Source organism: Thalassophryne amazonica, chromosome 2 (genome assembly GCF_902500255.1).
Source record: "Thalassophryne amazonica chromosome 2, fThaAma1.1, whole genome shotgun sequence".
NCBI classification, from domain to species: Eukaryota; Metazoa; Chordata; class Actinopteri; order Batrachoidiformes; family Batrachoididae; genus Thalassophryne; species Thalassophryne amazonica.
In genome coordinates, this window is record NC_047104.1 from 95,192,297 (window position 1) to 95,216,068 (window position 23,772).

The following is a 23,772-nucleotide window of genomic DNA, read 5'->3' on the forward strand; positions in this document are numbered from 1 at the left end:
TCGATGGATGAAAAAGAGAGCAACAATTTCCCATGTTGACAACGCAACAGCATGTCACTTTATTTCTGGATGGCTGGAAGACATTAAAAAAGAAGGGAAATCAGTGGTTGCTCACTGGTTACAAAGGCAGGATTGAAAACCATAATTTTGTGAAATGAAGGATCATACATACTGCTTATCAGAAGAGAAGGAAGGAAGAATCCCCATTGCCAGCGAAGCAAAAATATGAAGGGAAAGAAAATTGTGACCAGCGATAGCATAATGCAATCTGCAACCTCACCATAAGATGGCACTAAATCCTACGCACTGTAGCTTTAATATCTCCCGTGAGTTAGCGTCTTATAATTATGACCTAATACCTAAAACGATGCCTTACTATCTCGTCATTTTGACATATCATCTTATAATTATGACTTATTAAAAATATTACTTCCTTTCTTTTTAATATGACTTTGCCTCGTGATTATCATAGGAAAACACTACTTAATATCTGAAAAAAAAAGCAGTGGATGTTTTTTCCTTTGTAATCGGAGCAAACGAGCCTCCATAACTCATAAGAGTACTTTTGAATGTGACGAAGCAGAAATAATTACGTTTTTTCGGAGTGATGACAGCGGATGGTGAGACAGCCGCAGCATCATGTCACCGTGCTTGGCGGAGGGATACAATAACTAATGTCATCGTGGTGCTGAGGCTTCTGCAAAGCAAAAATGTCTGCCTAATATAAAGTCGTAGCCGATATATAGAGCATATTTTCCTTGGTATTGCTGCTTAAATCAACATTTCGCTATTTTGAGACGTAGTACGAGGAAGCGAGTCTTCACCAGATCACCCTAGTCGGGGTTTTACTCGCGAAAAAAGGTAAAATAATAGTGGGTGTTTGCCAGAAGCTTTCGGACAGGGTGAAAGAAGTTGGGAGTTGAGAAAGACCATCAGCAGGTTTTGTAGTATTCCCGAGCTTGGGATTTGCGGTGTTAGTTTAGCGATGCTACTTGTCGCTAACCAATTTGTAATTTGTCTTTTCCCTTCCTCTGACGACGTGGTCATTGCCGTGACAGTGTTTTTAATGAGTGGGAGAACCTTGCAGCAGCTTGCAGGGCTATTTTCAACCCGAATAACTGCAGCTAGCGTTAGCTCGCTATAGCTAACCTCAAACACCAGCATCTCTGTGCTTAAAACCGCCACACTGACATGACTGTTTTCTTATTTGGGAGTTTTGTCGGCAGTAATGGGAGGCGTTGTTATCGTTAACGTTACAGAGAAAAGCTGGTAGTGCAATAATGCGATGCTGCGCTTTGAGGGTTTTTTTTTTTAATCTCACCAGTCGCTTCTATCAAAGGTTGCATCTTTTCAGCGAAAAAGAAAAACATCAAGGTGTGCAGACCACATGTTGGATCCTGCTGGACGTTCCACACTTTTAAACACACGGCTCCTGAGGCTCTCGTTCCTCCAACGTGAAACAAACCTGATCGGTCTGTGTTTTCTTTCAGGTTTCGAGCTCGCCAGGATGAATCCTCAGCAGCGGATCGCCGCTCTTGGAACCGATAAGGAATTAAGCGACCTGCTAGATTTTAGTGCGGTAAGATGTTTTTGTTGTGACTCTTATTGCCACTGCTTTTAGATTTAACTGTAGATGTCATGCAGCCGTGGGTGCTGACAGGAGCACACACCAAAATGGTAAAGTATGTCCAAATGATCTTTGCAAAAAGCACGTGTTGTTGTCATGGCAGGTAAAGTGTTTGTATTGTACGAGCTGCCTTTTTTTGCATTTGGCATTCTTGATGTATGTTGCAGTTGTATTGTTGTCTAATTTGTTGATATATGTCTGTGTCGTATTTTCCCTGCAGATGTTCTCTCCACCTGTAAGTGGTGGCAAAAACAGGCCCACCACACTTGGAAGCAGCCAGTTTAGTGCATCAGGTAGGATGTAGTTGTTATTGTTTAGGTAACATTGTGTCCTTGTTGGTTGGGGCTGGGTTAATAATGTTAAGCAAGCGCCAGACAACCTGGAGACATCTCGGAAACATTGCTTATTATGCAGATTAGTGCATTTTATTACATTTTATTACATTTCTGGTGATAATTAAAAGTGTTATTATTGAAGATGCTTAAGATATGAATGATGTCATCTTTTTGTTTCTGACTGCAACCCGGTCGGAAACATAATGATTTCTCCACAAGTTGTTCTTAAAACTGCACAAAATTACCCCATTTAAAACATCCTCTGCAGTATTACTTTTAATTATAGACATACATATCGTAAAATGCATGAATCTGCAATGTTTCCTTTTCCAAGATGTCTCAGAATGTTTCCGGGTTTTAGGATCCACCGTTTGACACACTTATTGGTCGATGATGTCTTGTGTTTCCTGAGAGTGTGAGGCCACCAGTTTGCCAGGACTCTCGGAAAACTGCTGCTCATTTTGTGACACAGTCATTGGTTAATATTTTTAACCACTTGGCCCACAGGCCACCAATAAAATTTGGTGGCCAGATTGCGTTTTTGATAGCCCAAAGGTCAACCTTCATGAAAACAAAAGTTTATTCAAGTTATTTGTTTGTGTTTGTGTGTGTGTGTGTGTGTGTGTGTAGTACAAGTTGAATTGTGCTCATTTTCTCAAAGTCCATTGCAGAATGAACATAACATTTCTTTAAGGATGTTGGAGTTCAAGAAAGTGAAGGGAATTCAGAATCAATCAAGATAAGAAAAAAATGGATCAGTACAGTCCACAAAAAAAAACAAACTGAAATTTGCAGTAAAATACTGCCAGCTGTGGTTGCCAGAACTTCACTGTAAAAAATACAGTAACAATGTATAGGATATTACTAAGCTATGTTCCCAACTGTAAATTTCACAGTTTAAAACAGGTGCTTTAAAGGTAAATTACTATTAAAACACATATATTGTAAACTTGCTTCAGGTAGGTTCCTGCTAAAACAGCATCAGTAATGTAAAGCTGTTTATGGTAAAGTACTATGAAAAACAAAATATATTATGTGAATCCCATTATAGTCTTTCACAGTGATAAACATGGCACAACTGTATCATATATCATAGTATTTCACTGCAAATTATGATACAGTAAATTACAGGCAGCGATGGTTACTAAAACATCACCACATAAAATACAGTAGAACACTTGAGAAATTACTGCTGGTTGGCATTATTATTTTTTTTTACACACAGCTGCTAAATTTTTATAGGGAAAACAACAAAATGCATAAAATTCCTCTTAATCAAGCAACACTTTATGAAACAAAGAAATGGCTTTTGCATATATGTGCATAGGCTTTTTTCAGTGCACACACAACTGCTAAATGTTCAGAGGAATAAAATCCTATAAACAAAGATAAACTTTCTTAAACAAAGATATGGCTTTTGCATTTGTTTGGCAGAATGTTACTGCATAACATCAGGAATTACAGTTGTTTGGCAAAGCCCCTTTTTCTCTCAACACAGCTGTTAAATGTACAAGGATACAACAAATAAAGACAGACATAAAATCCTATAAAGCAAGACACAGCTTTTGCATTTGGTTGCATGTATGTCACTGCAATAAATAAAGCACATCAGACATTACAGTTGGTTTGTATAGACATTTTCATTTCATTTCATTTATTTATTTCATTCATTTAAAAGAAAAAACAAAACAAAACAGAAAAGCAGAAATAAAGCATCTCCATTACCAGAATGAAAAGGAGCAGTGAGAAGAACAAGTCTTATATTTTCTGCCCCTTTTTACAATACAATCTTTCAATATCCAGCGTCATTTTTCAACATTATTTAACAGATTGTATTTCTTTAACTTGTCACATACCACTGACTTATTTCATAATTATGACCATTATTAAATAGATTACATCTCTGACAGGTTACATTTTTAAACTTAAAACATTTGATACATTATTAACAAATTACGTTTTTTTTTTTTTACTTCCCTACAGCCCACTAACTTATTTTATAGTTTCATACTTACTTAATACATCTAGTTTAATACGTTTTTTTAAATAATTTAAGCGACCTTAATTCTTTAATTTCTTTGTTGAGATTGTTCCATAATTTTACACCATTTACTGCAATACTCCGTTCTTTTACTTTGGTTCTGTATCTTGGTTTTCTAAAGACTTCTATTCCTTTCAGTTTATAACTACTTACTCTTTTCTCAAACATATTTTGAATGGTTGTTGGTAAAGCATTTGTATTAGCTTGGTACATTGTTTGTAATATTTTCAAATCGACCAAATCACAAAATTTAAGTACCCTGTACTTAATGAACAATGGATTAGATGGATCTCTAAAACCACTGTTGCTAATCACCCTTAAAGCCCTTTTCTGCAGAATAAACAAAGGTTGTATATAAGTTGTATATGTTGATCCCCAGATTTCTACACAATAAGTTAAATATGGGAAAATCAATGAATTGTACAATGTTAATAAACCATAACTATTTAATGAATATTTTACTTTATGCAAAACAGCAATGGCTTTCGCTATTTTTCCTTTTATGTAATTTATGTGTGACTTCCATGTAAGATCTTCATCAATTATGACTCCTAAAAATTTCATTTCTTTTACCCTTTGTATATCCATTCCATCTATTTGTAATAACACGTTTTTTTTTTTTGCTCTGTCATTAAACAATATGAAATTTGTCTTATTAATATTTAGTGACAGTCTGTTTATATCAAACCAATGCTTAACCTTTTCCAATTCTGTTTTTATCACTTGTGCTACTTCCTGTATATCTGATCCAGAGTAAAACAGCGTTGTATCATCAGCAAATAAAATGCTACCAAGCACATTAGATACATTCACAAAATCATTGATATACAAAATAAACAGTTTGGGTCCAAGTACTGATCCTTGTGGTACTCCATAAGCGATATTACACAATTCTGATTTGATATTATTTATCTGAACAAACTGTTTTCTAGGTAGCTTTTTACCCACTGATGTGCAATACCTCTTATTCCATATTCTTGTAACTTGTGAAGCAATCTTGAGTGGTCAATAACATCAAAAGCTTTTTTCAAGTCAATAAAAATACTTACAAAATAATCCTTATTTTCTATTGTTGTTGATATTTTCTCTATTAATTCCATAATTGCCATAGCTGTCGAATGTTTTGTTCTGAATCCATACTGAGCATTATTTAAAATATGATGTTTCTCAGTGAATTTATCCAACCTTGTCACAAAAACTTTTTCCATAATTTTAGAAAACTGTGGAAGCAATGATACTGGCCTGTAATTAGAGAATTTATGTTTGTCTCCATTTTTATATAATGGGACTACCTTGGCAATTTTCATTTCATCTGGAAAAATCCCTGTTGACAGAGACAGATTGCAAATATAAGTAAATGGTTCAATAACAGTTTCTATTATACTTTTTACAGTCATCATGTCTAAATCTTCATGGTCAGTTGATCTTTTGCTTACACAGTTTTTTTTACAATATTTCTTATTTCATCTTTTTCCACATTGTCCAGGAAAATACTATTGACCGTATTTACAAGTGTATGTAATGTATCTTCTACTATTGGTTTATTTCCCACCAGACTTGATCCTACATTTGAAAAATAATCATTAAACCCATTTGCCACTTCTTTTATGTCATATATCTCTTTATTTTCTTTGACAAAGTAATTTGGAAAAGTTGCTTTCGCTCCATCACTTTCAATCACACTTTTTATAATTCCCCATGTTGCCCTCATATGATCTTTACTCTTATTTAATTGTTCACTATAATAATCTTTTTTTTTGTTTCCTAATTATTGTCAATAGTTTATTTTTATATTTTTTGTATCTGTGTTCTGTTTCCTTTGTTTGCATTTTTAAAAAGCACCTGTATAAATAGTTTTTCTTTGCACAAGCATTTTTTATTCCCTTTGTCAGCCATGGTTTATTTACTCTTTTCTTACTAATTTCTATTAATTTACAGTTTTTATTATATGATTTCATCAATATTTTCATAAATGAGTTATATGCTACATTAACATCACTGACATAAACTTCTTCCCAATTTTGATTTTTAAGATCATATTTTAATGCCTCTAAGGCTTTTACTGACTTGTCTCTTTTAAAGTTTATAACAGTTTTTTTCTTGTACCTATTTTTATATTTAAATATTGAAAAGACTGGTAAATGATCACTAACATCTGTCATCAAGATCCCATTCCTGATAATTTCATCTGTTCTATTTGTAAATATATTGTTGATTACCGTTGCACTTTGCGATGTGATTCTGGTTGGTTTTGTTATCAAGTGGAATAACCCCAAACTATACATTGAATTCACAAAATCACTTATTCTTTGGCAACTGGAGCTCTCTATGTTAATGTTAAAGTCTCCACATATAAAAAGCGTTTTGTTTTTAATTTGATGGAATAACTATTATTCTATCTGTAAATTTCACAACACAAGTGTCTGGTGCTCTGTATACACAACTGATTAAAATATTTTTAGATGTTTCATGTACAAGTTCCACTGTTACAATTTCTATGATGTCATTCACAGTTGTCATTTCTTCTACAATTGTACATATCAGATCTGCCTTTATGTACAGAGCAACACCACCGCCCCTTTTATCTCTTCTGTTCACAAAATACAGCTCATATCCCTCCATTTGAACATCAGCCATGAGATCATCATTAAGCCAAGATTCAGTGATTGCAACAATACTAAATCTATTTTTAAACTGATTTAAATAATCTTTTATTTGCGACATTTTACAATACAAGCTTCGACTGTTTATATGTAAGAGTGACAGGGTATCTTCTGCAATTTTTTCACTATTTAGCTGTTCTACCGTATAATACTCACAACCAATCGTTTTTAAGTCAAATATACTTTCATCAATATTAGTGTCTATGTCATATATTTTATCATCTATTTCCATGTTTGATCAGATTTTTTTGTTGTTGGTCCAATTACCAACAGACGTCATATTTGATTGTCTATTCAGGTCTGTATTTCGTAAGGTCTTCCATGTTTTTGATTTGTATACCGTTTGTTCCTTCTTTTACTCTAACCCACACCCTACAATTCCAGACCCATGTAGCAACAATGTGCTTCTGTTTTTTTAATAGTCTTGCTTCCCTAGCAATATCTGCATTTTTTTTTTGTTAAATGCTCATTTATATAGACACTTGTTCCTTTCAAATTCTTTGCCTGTCTTAATACTTAATTTTTATATTTTCTGCTTGTAAATCGTATAACAATGTTAGACAGTTTATTTTTTCTATCTTTAGTTGGAACAGTATAGCAGTCTGATATTGTGTCTTGATGGATGTCAACACCATTTTGATATAAAAAGTTTGTAACTTGCTGTTCCAATGATTGTTGTTCTTCAGGTGGTGCATTCTCCCCACTGTTTCCACCAGAATCCACCACCCTTGCATATGTCCGATGCCTTGTTTCTAGTCCAGATATTATAACATCATCTTTTCTAGTGAATTGTTCAAGTTCATCTACACGTTGTTCAAGTTTCTTGATGCTCTTGTCCTTCTCTTTAACCAGTTTTTGGAGTTCTTTAATCTCCACCGTCAGCTTGTCTAAATTAGACATGTCTTTTAATATCTGGTTTATTGAGGTCTTTATCTCCTCTATATTTTCCTGAAGTTTCTCCATTTTCTTGGGTGGTGCCATGTTAACTATCGTGGCTTAGTATGGCCACTGTTAATTGCAAAAAACAATTTTCACCCGTAACCTCCACCACCACAGGTCCGGTCACCGCACACCAACCCTCCCCGTTGCTAACCTCGTTCACAGGCGCCCCCAGCCTCGGTCGTAGCCGCTGCTAGCCACGGATGTAGCCGCCATCAGCCAGGAATGTAGCCGTAGGCGGCCTCAGATGTTACCGCCGCCAGCCTCGGTTGCCGCCGCCGCCAGCCCCGGATGTAGCCGCTGCTAGCCGCGGACGTAGCCGCTGTTAGCCTCGGATGTAGCCGACGCCTCGGGCCTAGATGTATCGCTGCCACTGATGCCTCGGCCTGGATGAAACGCCTCCACCAATGCCTCCGCCGCCAGCCCCGGATGTAGCCGCCGCCAGCCGCGGACGTAGCCGCTGTTAGCCTCGGATGTAGCCGACGCCTCGGGCCTGGATGTATCGCCGCCACCGATGCCTCGGGCCTGGATGAACTGCCGCCACCGATGCCTCGGGCCTGGATGAACTGCCGCCACCGATGCCTCGGGCCTGGATGAACTCACGCTGTGCTGATTAGCTCACTCCACAATCCTTTGTCAGCTTGTTGCTCAGCCGAACACTGCAGAATTTCAGTTCTTCATTCAAACATTGTGAAACTTCATTCAATACTTGGTTGTTTGCGACGGTATGTGTGTGCATTCAATTGTGTGTGATTCTTTTTAAATCACACACAACTGTTGAATGTTTGGAGGAATAAAATCCTATACACAAAGATAAACTTTCTTACACAAAGATATGGCTTTTGCCTTGAAATATTCTCTGTGAAAGAACATATAGAACTGATCTCAGCATCTCTTCTGATCATGAAGACTGCGACATGCGTGTGCATATCTTTCTGAAACTTTCTTTCAAGGCGCCTGCTTCAAATGTTCCTGTTGGAATTGCCTATCTCAGTTGTTGTTGTTATGGACATTTCCAAGCACGTAGACATTTAATTTTTACCTGTTCTGATTTACAGAGGTCAACATACCTTCCATTCATTAGAATCTTGTAGGCTGTTCTCTTGGCTTTTCCATGATGATGAATGATAATGACATTTGACCTTAGTGCCTATTTTGATGCCTTAGTGAAACATGAAGTCATACAACCCCTGGCAAAAATTATGGAATCACCGGCCTCGGAGGATGTTCGTTCAGTTGTTTAATTTTGTAGAAAAAAAGCAGATCACAGACATGACACAAAACTAAAGTCATTTCAAATGGCAACTTTCTGGCTTTAAGAAACACTATAAGAAATCAGGAAAAAAAAATTGTGGCAGTCAGTAACGGTTACTTTTTTAGACCAAGCAGAGGGGAAAAAATATGGAATCACTCAATTCTGAGGAAAAAATTATGGAATCATGAAAAACAAAAGAACGCTCCAACACATCACTAGTATTTTGTTGCACCACCTCTGGCTTTTATAACAGCTTGCAGTCTCTGAGGCATGGACTTAATGAGTGACAAACAGTACTCTTCATCAATCTGGCTCCAACTTTCTCTGATTGGTGTTGCCAGATCAGCTTTGCAGGTTGGAGCCTTGACATGGACCATTTTCTTCAACTTCCACCAAAGATTTTCAATTGGATTAAGAACCGGACTGTTTGCACGCCATGACATTGACCCTATGTGTCTTTTTGCAAGGAATGTTTTCACAGTTTTTGCTCTATGGCAAGATGCATTATCATCTTGAAAAATGATTTCATCATCCCCAAACATCCTTTCAGTTGATGGGATAAGAAAAATGTCCAAAATATCAACGTAAACCTGTGCATTTATTGATGATGTAATGACAGCCATCTCCCCAGTACCTTTACCTGACATGCAGCCCCATATCATCAATGAATGTGGAAATTTACATGTTCTCTTCAGGTAGTCATCTTTATAAATCTCATTGGAACGGCACCAAACAAAAGTTCCAGCATCATCACCTTGCCCAATGCAGATTCGAGATTCATTACTGAATATGACTTTCATCCAGTCATCCACAGTCCACTATTGCTTTTCCTTAGCCCATTGTAACCTTGTTTTTTTCTGTTTAGGTGTTAATGATGGCTTTCATTTAGCTTTTCTGTATGTAAATCCCATTTCCTTTAGGCGGTTTCTTACAGTTCGGTCACAGACGTTGACTCCAGTTTCCTCCCATTCGTTCCCCATTTGTTTTGTTGTGCATTTTCGATTTTTGAGACATATTGCTTTAAGTTTTCTGTCTTGACGCTTTGATGTCTTCCTTGGTCTACCAGTATGTTTGCCTTTAACAACCTTCCCATGTTGTTTGTATTTGGTCCAGAGTTTAGACACAGCTGACTGTGAACAACCAACATCTTTTGCAACATTGCGTGATGATTTACCCTCTTTTAAGAGTTTGATAATCCTCTCCTTTGTTTCAATTGACATCTCTCGTGTTGGAGCCATGATTCATGTCAGTCCACTTGGTGCAACAGCTCTCCAAGGTGTGATCACTCCTTTTTAGATGCAGACTAACGAGCAGATCTGATATGATGCAGGTGTTAGTTTTGGGGATGAAAATTTACAGGGTGATTCCACAATTTATTCCTCAGAATTGAGTGAGTCCATATTTTTTTCCCTCCGCTTGGTCTAAAAAAGTAACCGTTACTGACTGCCACAATTTTTTTTCCTGATTTCTTATAGTGTTTCTTAAAGCCAGAAAGTTGCCATTTGAAATGACTTTAGTTTTGTGTCATGTCTGTGATCTGCTTTTTTCTACAAAATTAAACAACTGAATGAACATCCTCCGAGGCCGGTGATTCCATAATTTTTGCCAGGGGTTGTATATTAGGTCTACTGTTTCAGACTCTATAGATACTCTGATTAACTTAAAGTATGAGAACGGAATTGTAAAAAGTTTACAAAAATTTTTAAAAAGTCCTTTGTTCATAAAGAGTGTCAGTAATGATTTTATTGGCACCTTTTTTTTAAAATTTATTTTAGGAGTTATTTGTTCTCAGAATGAATTTGTTTGCCTTCAAGTTTGGTTTTACCAATTCTTTTCAATTTGAAACTAAGATAAATCACCAAAAGGTAATTTTTCATGCCTCTTTTTACCCAACATTACCAGGGGTACAAGGAGGCCGATGGCAATAATACCCATGCAAAAAAGTAATATATGGCCATATATGTATATGTAGATTAAATTACAGGACCTATATGTGTACATATATCGATATATCTGAAATTAACATATGTGGCTAAAAGTGGCCATTTTTGCTATGTTTTTAAGTATATGTTAATATATGGTACTTATATGAATATTTGCAGGACATACAAATAGACATACACATTATGTATGTAATTTACATAATTTTACATATATTGTTTTTTGTATGGGTGGCCTTAGTCTAGTGTTGTGGATTTTATGGCCATTTACAGTTCACATTTTAAAGTTCTTCAGTGTAATTTTCCACATATTATGACAGTAAAAAATAAAGTTGTGTGTCGTTTCTTGATTTAGGGTAATTCGATGTTTCTACTACAGTGATATACTATTGTGGATTTCACGGTCTATTACCATTGCCATTTCACAGTTTTCACTTGTAATTTTTACAGACATTTTTTACAGTGTAAATTAAACCAGAATCACTAAATAAGTGTGTGTTTCCTTTTGCTTCATTTCATTGCATGGTGGCAGTGGAGCAAGCAGGCAGTCACTGCTGCTACTGAGTTCATCATTGAGTTGCTGTACACATTTTATTGACACAGCTCATCAACAGTGTGCATCAGTCTTGCTGTGTTTCACAGCGTGGTGGCAAGGCAACAACCGTAACATCTGCTGTGCAAGTTTTAAAAGCATATATCAATATCATTTGCTTCAAATATGCACTGATCTGTTTCTGATGGATGGCACTTGTGATATATCCTTTTTACTGATGCGCTTGTCCACATAAACAAGTTTTTCATTCCTTGTCATGTCTGTTGTTGTCCTCTGACGAGGACAACAACATACAGGTGTATAGCCAGAGGGGTGAGGGGTTGGTACCCCCCCCTTAGAATAGAAGTTCACTTTTGAAGACATGTTAAAGACATTTTTTGTTAATTATAATGATGATGATGATAATAATAAATAATTTATTTTTAACAACTAATACTTTCAATCAGTGATACTCTGAGTGTCCTAGTTTTACTGTTACAATTCTGTGCTAAGTGGAATTGAGGAGTCATATGAAAAAATATCTTTACTTAATTTAAAAATATAAATAAATAAAACTTGAAGGAGCAGCCTGGATTGAAGGTATGTGTCCCCCCCGTCCCATATAATACTTAGTAGAGTTGTCAAACTGTGAAGCATGTATATTGAGCATTTACATTAGATTAACTTTAATGTGCTCTGTGCATAATTATGTAATGTACTCGCACATTGACCGTGGGGATCCACTGGCTCTAGATTGGGTAGTGTTTCTAAAATAGGTGGCTGACATTTTTCAAGGGTGGTAATAAATTATGCAAAGTTTCTATAATGATTTTAACTGAAAGTGCAGGAAATTAAAATGAGAAAGTTTTGTGAATAATTATATTTATTATTTGGCACATTTAGTTGATGTCATGGTTTACAACGGGCAAGATTGAGATATTTCCTTTGTTCAGAGCTTTTCTGGTTACCAGGGACTGATTAATGGTGATATCAACGTCCATTGTTCACTGTTGTTACCCAGTATCCCTAATTTCTCCAAAAATATTAGTCCTGTCAACTTTCCATCCTTGACCCAAAATACAGTTGTGCTCAAAAGTTTACATACCCTGGCAGAATGTTTGCTTTTTTGGCCATTTTTAAGACAGTATGAATGACGACACAAAAACTTTTTTTCACTCATGGTTAGTCGTTGGGTGAAGCCATTTATTGTCAAACAACTGTGTTTCCTCTTTTTAAATCAAAATGACAAGAGAACTACCCAAATGAACCTGATCAAAAGTTTACATACCCCTGTTCCTAATACTATGTATTGCTCCATTTAACATCAGTGACAACTTGGATTCTTTTGTGGTAGTTGTGGACGAGTCGCTCTGATGGTAAATCTGCCACTGAATATGTTTCGGTCTTTATTTACATCAGTTACAAAGAAATACAAACAGTATGGGACTCTATGGCACATCTGCATGGAGTAGACACTTCTCAAAAACTGAGTGACTGTGCAAGAAGTAGAAGAGTGAGGAAAGCCACCAAGACACCCAGAGAACCCAGAAGAAGTTATAAGCTTACGTGGCTGTAATTGGAGAAATTATGCACAGTGCAAGCTTTGCATTTTGTATCACCACTTATCCATCTTCATGATGAAGTGGTATAGAGGAGGATTTTCTTAAAAAGAAGACCTGAAGGTTTAGCTACAAATTGCCAGAAGGTACATCTGAGATGCAAGCCTGGATGTGATCTGTTTTGGTAAAAGAAAATCCTTCTCTGCTCTACTCCACTATGAAGCTAAGAGTAGTGATGCAAAATGGAAAGCTTGCACTGTGTACAATTTCTCCAATCACAACCACATAAGCCTATAACTTCTGGGTTGTCTGGGTGTTTGGTGGCTTTCCTCACTCTTCTCCTTCTTCTTGCACAGTCACTCAGTTTTTGAGAACTGTCTACTCCATGCAGATTTACCATAAAGTGCCATATTGTTTATATTTCTTTGTAATTAATGTAAATAAAGCCTGAAACATATTCATATTCCTGCGTAGCTGCCACACGCAGAGATAATGGGCTTTTAGCAGACTCGTAAGCACCACGCAAATGCCTCTAAGTTTTCACAGTAACTTGTACACAAACTGCGTCACGCTGTTGTTGCTAAATTTTGAACTTCTTGAAATTAGCGCCATGCTCAGTGATGAGCCTTGTTAACTGAAGATAATGCCTCTCAGAGCCACGAAACTCCCACGATAGTTGAAGAAACCCTCTTGTAGCAAAGAAAACATGCTGCGTGGCTCATTATTCATCCTTCATTATTTGGTGGGACTCAGGCTTTACACTGCTTGCATGCCACTGAGAAAATGTGTGACCATTCGTACTATTAACATGACAACAGTGTGCAGACAATCACTGTGGAGGTGAATGTAAAATTTGTCTAAGTGCCCCACGACTGAAATTGCCGAGTGCACATGTGGCATGCCAGAGTGTTGGCTCCCCCCACAACACGTGTGCGTGTTTTTCACGCACCCCCCTCCCCGCAGGCGAGGCATCTCTCATCTGATCACAGAGTGACATCTTGGTCTGTGCACTGACAGGACAGGGGCGTGGCTGGCTGCCCACAGCTGTTGAGACATCTCCGGATCTGAACATCAGAACACATCCCGTGTTATGACGGACGCGCATGTGTGTGCTTATGTGGAAATACATAAAAACATATCGCTTTTGTGATGGGCTGGAGAAACGGACCGTCAGTTCATTTGGACATGCAGCAGGCAATCTGAATGTCATGTCTGACAGGACACGCGTGTCTGGCCGTGAGGGCTGTAAGCGTCACGCCGTAGTACCAGGACAAACCAACAGTGCCTCAAATACGCCACTTTCAGTTATGTACCAGCAGAATTAGCCGAACCAAATGCTGTTTGGTCAGTTATGACAGCGCTTTTTTCTTTTTTTAGTTTATCTGCTTGTTGATTTCACCCATTTCACTCTCCTGTTACAAGACAGTGATTGTAGCACAGTGGTAAAGTTTCTGTCTCGTAATCAGAGCATGCTGGTTCGAATCCCATGGCACAGAATTTGCCTTGAACGTTTTTTGTAATTGAATTATTCGAGTTACTTGACTAATTGTTTCAGCCCTAATATAGATGTTTATTTAAAGTGAAAACTCAAAGTTCCTTACGTCCAAGTTGCTCCCATTGTGCAGTTGAGCACCTTGCATGGTAGCACATGGACATCGGTGTGTGTGTGTGTGTGTGTGTGTGTGTGTGTGTGGCATCATTGTAATAATGTTTATTGAAAGTTTGCATCAGATGGAAAAGTGCTATAGAAATGCAGCCAATTTATATATTTACAGTATTCATTCATATGGTACACATACTCTTTTTGTTTTGTTTGGAAAAATGAGGTAGACCTCTAGAAAATGCTGGCACACACCACAGAACATCACATCCTCAGGGTCATATTCCAGGTACTTAATCTCCTGCTTTCATTTACACCAAAATTTTTGTTTTCATTTTGTTTCTTCTTAGGCCATCTTCCGTATTTCTGGTTCAAGTTATGTAATTGTGTTAGCAGTTTGAGTAGACTTAGTAAACTGCTATTTGAAATAACCCTGACATGTTGGTAGCTACTCGCTAGCTGATGAAGAGTGCAGTACTCACACAGAACTGTTTGCTACCATTTACAGTAGCTGTTTGAAGTAAATGGCAGGAGTTTGGGGTGTTTGTGGGACCGTAGAAATCTGAAAGTTTCTGCAGTAGTGCTACATTTCTGAAAGCTCGGAACATCGTAACCACAGGAGGCCACCATCATGGGATGTTTGGTGGCCAGAGTAATTTTTTGTGGCCACAGATCTTTGGGCCATGATTTATGTTGAACCTTACTTTAACTCATTCAGTTCTTGGTAGTGCTGGTTCAGTAATGTTTTTCAGTCATCAGACTATGTTTAGTTTGAAGTGTCAAACAGTCGCCCTTCCTTCACTTAGTACATATTTGCTATTACTATAACATTAGTGCTGGAAAGAATTGTTGGTGTCATTGGTTACATAAATACACTGAAGTTGGTGGGGATGCTGGGATGATACTACTCTGGGTCCAGCTGCACTGCAAGGTGTATTTGAAGAACTTTTGTGGAATATATTGGTGTGCCACACTTAAAGGTGGTTATAACAAGGCATGCACATAGCTGATGCTCATGCCTGCTAAAAATACATGATGCACAGCAGAAAACACAGGGAAGTACTGCTTAGCAGGAAATCAATGACGTCAGAATGTAGGAAATGCACTTCCCTCACTGCTTGCACATCATTTATTTTTAGCATGCACAAGCACCTAGGCACCAGATATGTGCACACCTGTCTATAATGGCCCTTTGAAATCTGATGGGTCCATTCCTTTTCTAGAGCCATTCAACAGAACTAGTGCAGTGCCTGTAGGAAGTTTGTATTCCTATAGAAAATTTAGAGTTTAAGTCGATTTTTCATGCATGGTCGTATGAGGCTGTGTTTGAAGGTGGGATGTACAGAGGTGTACTTACTCTTACATAGTTTTAACAGATAAAGTGTGCATTTGTTAAGACATGGTTGACATTGCGATACAAAGAGACATGCAGTAAAGTTATTTTAAAAAAAGATTGACATTCATCCACCATGGTCAAACATATACACACCCAGAGATATAGGAAGGAATGAAGACAGTTAGTGTACATGAAGCACACACATATGGATGTGAATACAGTAGTTATTGATAACACTATGTAACACAATTTTTGTTCCTGGCTTATAAGTGTTATATTTCAACTGCTTATGTCTAAAGTCTATGGAAAAATGACTACATTCAGCACAAACTTTGATTTTTTTTTTTTTTAGCGTTCTAGAAAGTTCTAAAAGTTTCTTGAAATTTCTAGATAATTCTGGGAACTTTTAGAAAATTCTGGACAGTTCTAGCAGTTAAAGAATATTCTAGAAGACTACTCAGTAGTAGTGAAGGCGAATCGAGACTATTCTTGAAACAGACAAATTTCAAAATATCATTGTCCTGATCACAGAAGCAAAGTTTCTGTGGAATACCAGCTATTTTCTATTTATTTAAGGCATAACAGGTTAGGAAAACACACTGTGTACCCAGGAACAAAACAAAAATAAAAATTTGTTACATAGTGTAATGTGAGTCAGGTACATTTAAGTTTGTTGTGAAATGTGTAGGGATGGGTATTGATAAGATTTTATCTATCGATTCTGCTTATTGATCCGATTCCTTATCGATTCCCTTATTGATACCTCTTGTGAATTTTCTGTGTACTATAAGTAGGCTTTACACAAACCAAATTTACCAAATTTGTCCTCTGCATTTAACCCATCCTAATTACAGTTAGGCACAATCCAACCACTAGGAGCAGTGGGCAGTCACAGTCCGGTGTCCGGGGACCAACTCCAGATGTAGAGATGCTGCCTTGGTCAGGGGCAGAGAAAGGAGCAGACCTTAAATAAGCATGTTTTTGATTGTGGGAGGAAACTGGAGTGCCTGGAGGAAACCCATGCAGACACGAAGAGAACATGCAAACTCCACACAGAAAGGATGGGGAGCAATCCCACAACCTTCTTGCTGTGAGGCACTAGTACTAATCATTAAGCCACAGTGCCACGTGTGAGGCCATAGACGCTGTGAGCTTACAACAGCGCACACACACGGAGGTTAAAAGAAATGTGGTGCTCTGCGGCTGACAGCGTGTGATATTCACAACTTTATGCACGCGTTTATTGACAAATACTGAACACGGGGTGATAATTGGTTAAGAAGCACTGCTGGTCCAGTCTCACCATCAAGAAAAAGAAAATAACAACAGAAGAATAACAAGAATAAATTATTTACTCATCAAGCAGCCACCCATTGCACACCGTGCAGCCTCTAGCCTGTTCCCAACCCAACCCAATGCATTTGTGCATCATATATGATGTGAACATTTATGGAGTTAAATTGTTTCCTATTAACAACAACAAATTCATCGTGATGGCGCCTATTTGTGTGTCGTCAATAGCTTCCATTATATTAGGGAAACATGGTTTCGTTGCAAATTGCGCTACTATGTGTGAATGTAATGTACCTGGATGACGTTCAGATGATTGCATTCCACACAGTTGGCATGGCTCGGCACAAAGTTGACTGGCACACTCCTGACTGATTGTTGAGCTCCTGCTGGAATGCCCCTGTTGGAAGGAAGCCCAGTGTGGTCAACACCTCTGTGGGCACAGACAACCCCTCACCAGTGCTCGCAAAATCACTAGCCCGACGTCCCGGGGCTATGTACTTTTTCACTCGGGCTACTAAAATTTTACACCCCCTGCCCGACGGGCTACCTAAAAATATACCCGATATCTTGGCTGGCTGAGGATGATAGGAGATGGCGCCGTCCTTCTGTGTGTTACGTGCGCAGCCAGGCACCCGCTCGCTCTCCCGCCCGCTTTCTCTCACGCGCACACACGAGCCAGCCGCATGTGCACGAAGCACCGAGTACGATGAAGTGAGAAGAATAGGAAGCAAAACAGTTGCTGGTTTAGTCTGCAGTCACCACGCTACTATTCAGAATTGAAGCATCGCAAACACTCGCCAATATAGACGTCTTTTGATGGTAGGTTAATAAAGTAAAAAAAAAAGAAAAAGAAAAAAGAAACGCACGTGCGAAACAATTATATTTATTTATTTAATTCATTTGTTCTTTTTTTGAACACAGATGGATTTACGTCGATATTTTAGTTCTGTGCAGCCAAAAAACACAGGTCAGAATGAAGAGGGGGCAGAGAGAGAGGGACAGTCCAGCACAGATGAGCAGGCAACCACACAGGACCAGGCCAAGTCAGCGTCAGAGCAGCCAGCCTCCACAGGAACAGAGCGACAAGCCAGCCCAAAAAGAAAGAGTTCTGAAAAATCAGACTATGAAGCAAAAAGAAAGCGCACATTTGTGGTTTCATGGACTAAGGAATTCCCTTGGCTGGAATATGATAAGGTGAACAAAACAATGTTCTGTCAAGTGTGTCGTCAATTCCCTACAATTTCTGACTCCAACAATGCTTTTGTACTTGGTACTAGTAATTTAAGGAAAGACCCCATCAGAACCCATGACAACTCCCTGTCACATAAGAAGTGCATTAGTGCCCAGTCTGCAGCTTTATTCCCAGAAGAAACACCAATTGCAAAAACCATACAACACATGAACAAAGCACAGCAGGATATAATGACTAGACTTTTTAGAACAGCATTTTATGTTGCAAAAAGTGAATTGCCAATGGCAAAATTTGGCAGTCTTTGCAAACTTCAAAAAGCAAATGGCATAGATGTAGGTTCTACTTACCACAATGACCATGCCTGCAGAGATTTTATTAGGGCTATAGCAAAAACCTCTAGAGACCAGATTCAAAAAGATATCAAAGACAGCAGGTTTTTGTCTGTGCTCGCGGATGGGAGCACAGATGCTGGGGTTATTGAACAGGAGCTGGTTCATGTTAGATATGTAAAGGGAAATGGTGACATATCTACCTACATGGTGAAATGCCAACCAGTCAGAAGCTCAAATGCTGCAGGGGTTCTAGAAGCCATTGATGAAGCTGTGGACCATGTAGGCATCAGGGCAGACACTTGGGAAAAAAAAGTGGTCTGTGCCAATTTTGATGGTGCTGCTGTAATGATTGGAGACAAAACTGGAGTAGCTGGGCGGCTCAAAGAAAGGGCACCTCACATCATTACTATACATTGTGTTGCACATAAATTAGAGCTGGCAGTGCTGGACAGTATTAAAGGATGCGAGTACCTAGCAAAATTTGAAGACACACTCAAAAGCATCTTTAAGATGTATTATTATTCGCCAAAAAAGAGAAGGGAACTGACTGAAATAAGTGAAATGCTCAATGAAAAACTGGCACATTTTAGTGGCCTAAAAAGCACCCGGTGGCTGCCAAGCAGGCTGAGATGTCTAAAGGCTGTGGAAAAAAACTACACTCAAACAGTTACCCATTTAGAAAACATGTCAGGAGGAAGTGGAGTTACACCAGAAGATGCTGCAAAAGCAAAGGGGATTGTGCAGGAGATGAAAAGTGAGAGATTTGTTAGATTTCTGCATTTTATGTTAGATTACAGCACAATCCTTTCCAAATGCAGCACTGAAATGCAGCATGACAAACTGAGCATTATGCGAACAAATCAGTTAGTTGAGAGCACAACATCACACCTAATCAGCCTTAAAACCAAGCCAGGTGAATTTCAAAGATCCCTGGACACCAAACTCACAGTAAATGATGATGAGAGTATTTCTTACAGTGGAACAAAACTCACAAAAAGCCAGCGACCTGTTAGGGGGGGATGTGAAGACAAGGACAAAAGTGCCATTAGTACACTGTTCTTGAAGATTATTGACAACACAGTTAAGTACATGGACAACCGATTTAAAAATCTTTCTCAAAAACCCTTGTCTTGTTTCCAAGTTTTTGACCCTTCTACTCTTCCCAGCTCAAGACTAGAGCTGTCAACTTTTGGGGATGAAGAGGTGGACTGTCTTGTCAAACATTTTGATACTTTGCTAAATGAGGAGGAAAAAGTCAAAATTCCAGAAGAATGGATGGATCTAAAAATGTGGCTTTCAGCACACCGTGGTAGCAAACTAGACACCTTGTACAAAGATCTCTTATCTGAGAATCCTGAAAACCTGTCCCATGTGTTGTTGTTAGTGAAGTTAATGCTGACACTAAGTCCATCAACAGCCATTTGTGAGAGAGGATTTTCCTGCATGAACCGTGTGAAAACAGTATACCGCACAAGTCTCCAGGCTGAAACACTGAATGACCTTATGCACATCTCCATAAATGGGGAATCAGTGGAATCCTTTTGTCCTGAGACAGCAATTCATTTCTGGGTGTTGAGCACAAAGGGCACAAGACATATTGTACACAAAACAGGAAAGACAGTGAGCAGAGAAGAGGAGACTGTGGCACAAGAGGAAATGTCTGAAGATGATGAGACTGTTCCCTCAACAACTGGCATTTTCTAATTTGCCAGAATAATCCATTTTCTTGTTCTTGTTCTGTGTTAATAAAAGTTCCAAAAATGTTAATTAGGTTAAATGTGTTATCACTTGCATTAAAACATTAAAAACAAAAAATGGGCCAGTTCATTTCATTTCGGGCTACCAAAACCTGAAGAGTGCCTGCCCGAAGGGCTACTAGGGATTTTGAAATTTTGCGAGCCCTGCTCACTCCTCGCTCTATTGCGCTCTGGGCCAGCTGCATTGCGGTGCGCAACTCCAGTAACACTGGCCTTGGTAATGGGAATCGACTTATGAAACAGTTATCGTCATTTGCAAGTAAATCCTCGCGGTCCATGAATACTCGTACATTGCAAGGTCCTCTAACAGCGTTGACGCAACCATTGTTAATGCCATTTTATGCATCAGTTTGTGGATGGCTTTTATGTCAACCCATATAATTTTAAACACGTAGGTGTGTTAATTGCTCATCAGTGTGTCTCTGATGTGCACATCACTCTGATGACTTCTTGTTTTCACATTATTAATGGTTCCCAGCATCACCTCTACGTGTCGGCAGTGGAACAATAGCTGTAGAAATGTGTGTAGGCCGGCCAGGATTTTTGTGTGATGCACATTTCTATGGTCATTTCACTTTTGATACATCTGGGCGTGAAGATGGATGTACATCACGTTTTTGTGCGTTAAGCCATCTTTGTACATGATGCCCCAGGCAGTGTCGTATTCAAGGCTGGCAAGTGTTAACAAAATCCGACTTGTTGCCTACACTGTAATTTATAAAGGCATCTTGATACTTGCATGAATTTGATCCCCACACCGGCATGCAATCTGGCATGCCAATGAGTAAACCCACTGTAAACTGTGCGTGAACTGTGCGCTGCTGCGTGCCAGTGCACAAAGAAAATTTTGAAATGTTCAAAATTTCTGGCACGCATTAATTTCATGAACTAGTCAGGTATATTGCACATCCTATTTGAAAACACCGCGTGTCATTGTGCGCAGCGCATCTGAAGGATTATGACAAGATGTTACATCTATAATAAACATAATTTTACAGATACAGATACAAGGAATGAAAATGCAAGTTTTACCAATCCATTACAATATATGTTATAAACAATTACTTTTGAAACAAGATTCCAAATGTGTTCTCCACCACACGATGTGCACAAGACAACCTGCAGCGGTAGATAATTTCTCTGTGATTCTGGGAATGAAGAGAGAATGGTTTCATCAGCTAAGTTCTGAGAGCAAATCCATCATTGGCTAACAAATGATTATTTTATATAGTGTGGTGTCAAGTGGGACAAAGTGGGACACATTGGCACAGGGAATTGCGTGGCAATGTAGAGATCAAATTCAAGTTTCACACATATCCCTGGATGTGGCGAACCAAAGACAACCGCTTTACATTTTGTCATGTAATGTCTAGTTAGACGTTCTCAGTATCTTATAATGGGATGGTAAGAAATCAATGCAGTGCTTAATCAAAACCATACTAGTGTGCCACCTCCTGTCATTCCTCTGCAAATGACACTGTGGTATTCTGTTTCATCTTAGGATTTTAAAGGACATGTTGCACCAAAACCATAATAATAAGGATTTAGGCTGTTAGTTACCATTTGATGATCCACCAGGATTACTTTGTGCACTTCCGTGACTGGTTTCAAAGTATACGGCAGAGAGAACATAGAGAGGGCCGACTCCCACAAAATGATGTAATCTGGATGCCATTTTGATTGTGTGTAACTGGGGCAGCTTGGCTGCTGCGGTGGAGTGACATTTTGTAAACAAAACTTCTCTTGAGTGTACTACAAGCTACTGTAATGCACAATTTTACTTTAGAACACAAGGAACTACTATTATAAACGTTTATTTAAACAGCTTTTTTGATTGTGAAGTGTATAGAGTGGAAAATAAGGTGCTGTAATTATATTATAACCTAGGCAGCCTGATCTTTTATATTTTTATTTTTAGATTTTTTTTTTGTTATTCACATTTTATTGTTTTTTCGATTGTATACAAATAAAACAGAACACGAACACAGTGGGGTTTAGTACAAATCAGACAATGTCAGGTCTAATTACTATTACAAAGGATAGCCATTTTTTCCAAAATTCTTCAAAAACATCCGTCTGGAGTTTCACCTTAAATGTCAACCGTTCCAGAGTGTAAATCTGATGTATAATGTTAATCCACTCATTAATAGTTGGTATTTCCTTCTGAAGCCAGTGCCTGGTTATACATTTTTTCCCTGCTACCAATAACACTTTCATAAAATAGAGTTCTGCTTTCGTAAGTTTTAATTCTAACAAATCTCCAAGATATAGTATTTCAAATTTTCTATGAATTTTCTTTTTAAAAACTGTTTCCAAAACAATATGCATTTCATCCCAAAATGGAGTAACAGAAGAACAATTCCAGAATATATGAAAATGGTCTGCCAACGTTTGACCACATTGCCTCCAGCATTCGATCTGGTCTGAATATTTCGACTGTTGGGCTGGTTTACGGAAATAACGAATTGCATTTTTCCAAGAAAATTCTCTCCATGAAGGGGCACTGGTAACGGACCATTGTTGCTGACATATTCTCTCCCAACTGTCCAACGTTAAAGAAAAATTGCCCTCTTTTTCCCACCTATCTTTTAAATGTGTGGAGTCATTACCTTGTAAATTTTGAATTACCATATACAATTTGGAGATAATTTTTTGGATTGGGGCATGGTTATATGCACTCGACAAGATATCAAAAATGTCCCCTTTCTCAAAAATTGGTTTATGAATGAATTTTTTTTAATAAAGTCCCTAATTTGTAAATACCTGAAGTGGTCTTGATTTATTAGTCCGAACTTTTCTTTTAGATCCTGGAAGCTCATTATCACACCTTTCTCGAACAAAGTATAATGTGTAGTAAGGCCCTTACTGCACCAGGTTTTAAATCCTGAATCTACTTTCCCTGGTATGAAATCTGAATCGTAAGCAAACCATTTAAAAAATTCTAATTTCTCATAAATGTCGTATTTTTTGATGATGTCCCTCCATACCTTCAGTGAACTGTTAAAAATTGGGTTATTTATATCTAATACTACATTTTTCATTAAGGGATCTCCAATAAGTGTACTAATTGGACGTTGTGCCATTAAACCCTGATCTATCTCCTTCCATTTTGAATTGTAACTTGGGTTACACCAGCAGACTAATGGTCACAGTTGTGCTGCTTTATAATAATCAGTGAGGCAAGGTAAAGCAAGCCCCCCTTGCTCTTTAGACAGTTGCAGTGTTTTAAACTTTACTCTGGGTTTTTTACCAGCCCAAACAAATCTAGAAATAATTTTGTCCCATTCTATAAAGTATACTTCTGGTCTTGTAATTGGAATTGACTGAAATAAATATAACATTCTCGGAAGGATGTTCATTTTTACAGTATC

The 23,772-nt window shown here is 38.1% G+C and overlaps 1 protein-coding gene across 10 annotated transcripts in view; it reads left to right on the top strand.

Moving 5' to 3' along the window:
• The first annotated feature begins 692 nt into the window (after positions 1–692).
• The window catches only part of tcf12 (transcription factor 12), a 338,068-nt gene continuing 314,988 nt past the window's right edge, over positions 693–23,772 (top strand). For 3 of the 10 annotated variants that reach the window (XM_034189886.1, XM_034189913.1, XM_034189922.1), the window contains exons 1-3: positions 1,266–1,374; positions 1,491–1,579; positions 1,848–1,920. In XM_034189886.1, coding sequence (XP_034045777.1) covers positions 1,281–1,374; positions 1,491–1,579; positions 1,848–1,920 — 256 coding nt within the window. In that variant the 5' untranslated portion in view covers positions 1,266–1,280. Of the gene's footprint in view, positions 863–1,265; positions 1,375–1,489; positions 1,580–1,847; positions 1,921–23,772 lie in introns of those variants that run through there. The other 7 variants (XM_034189907.1, XM_034189935.1, XM_034189942.1 and 4 more) reach the window with 6 other exon arrangements.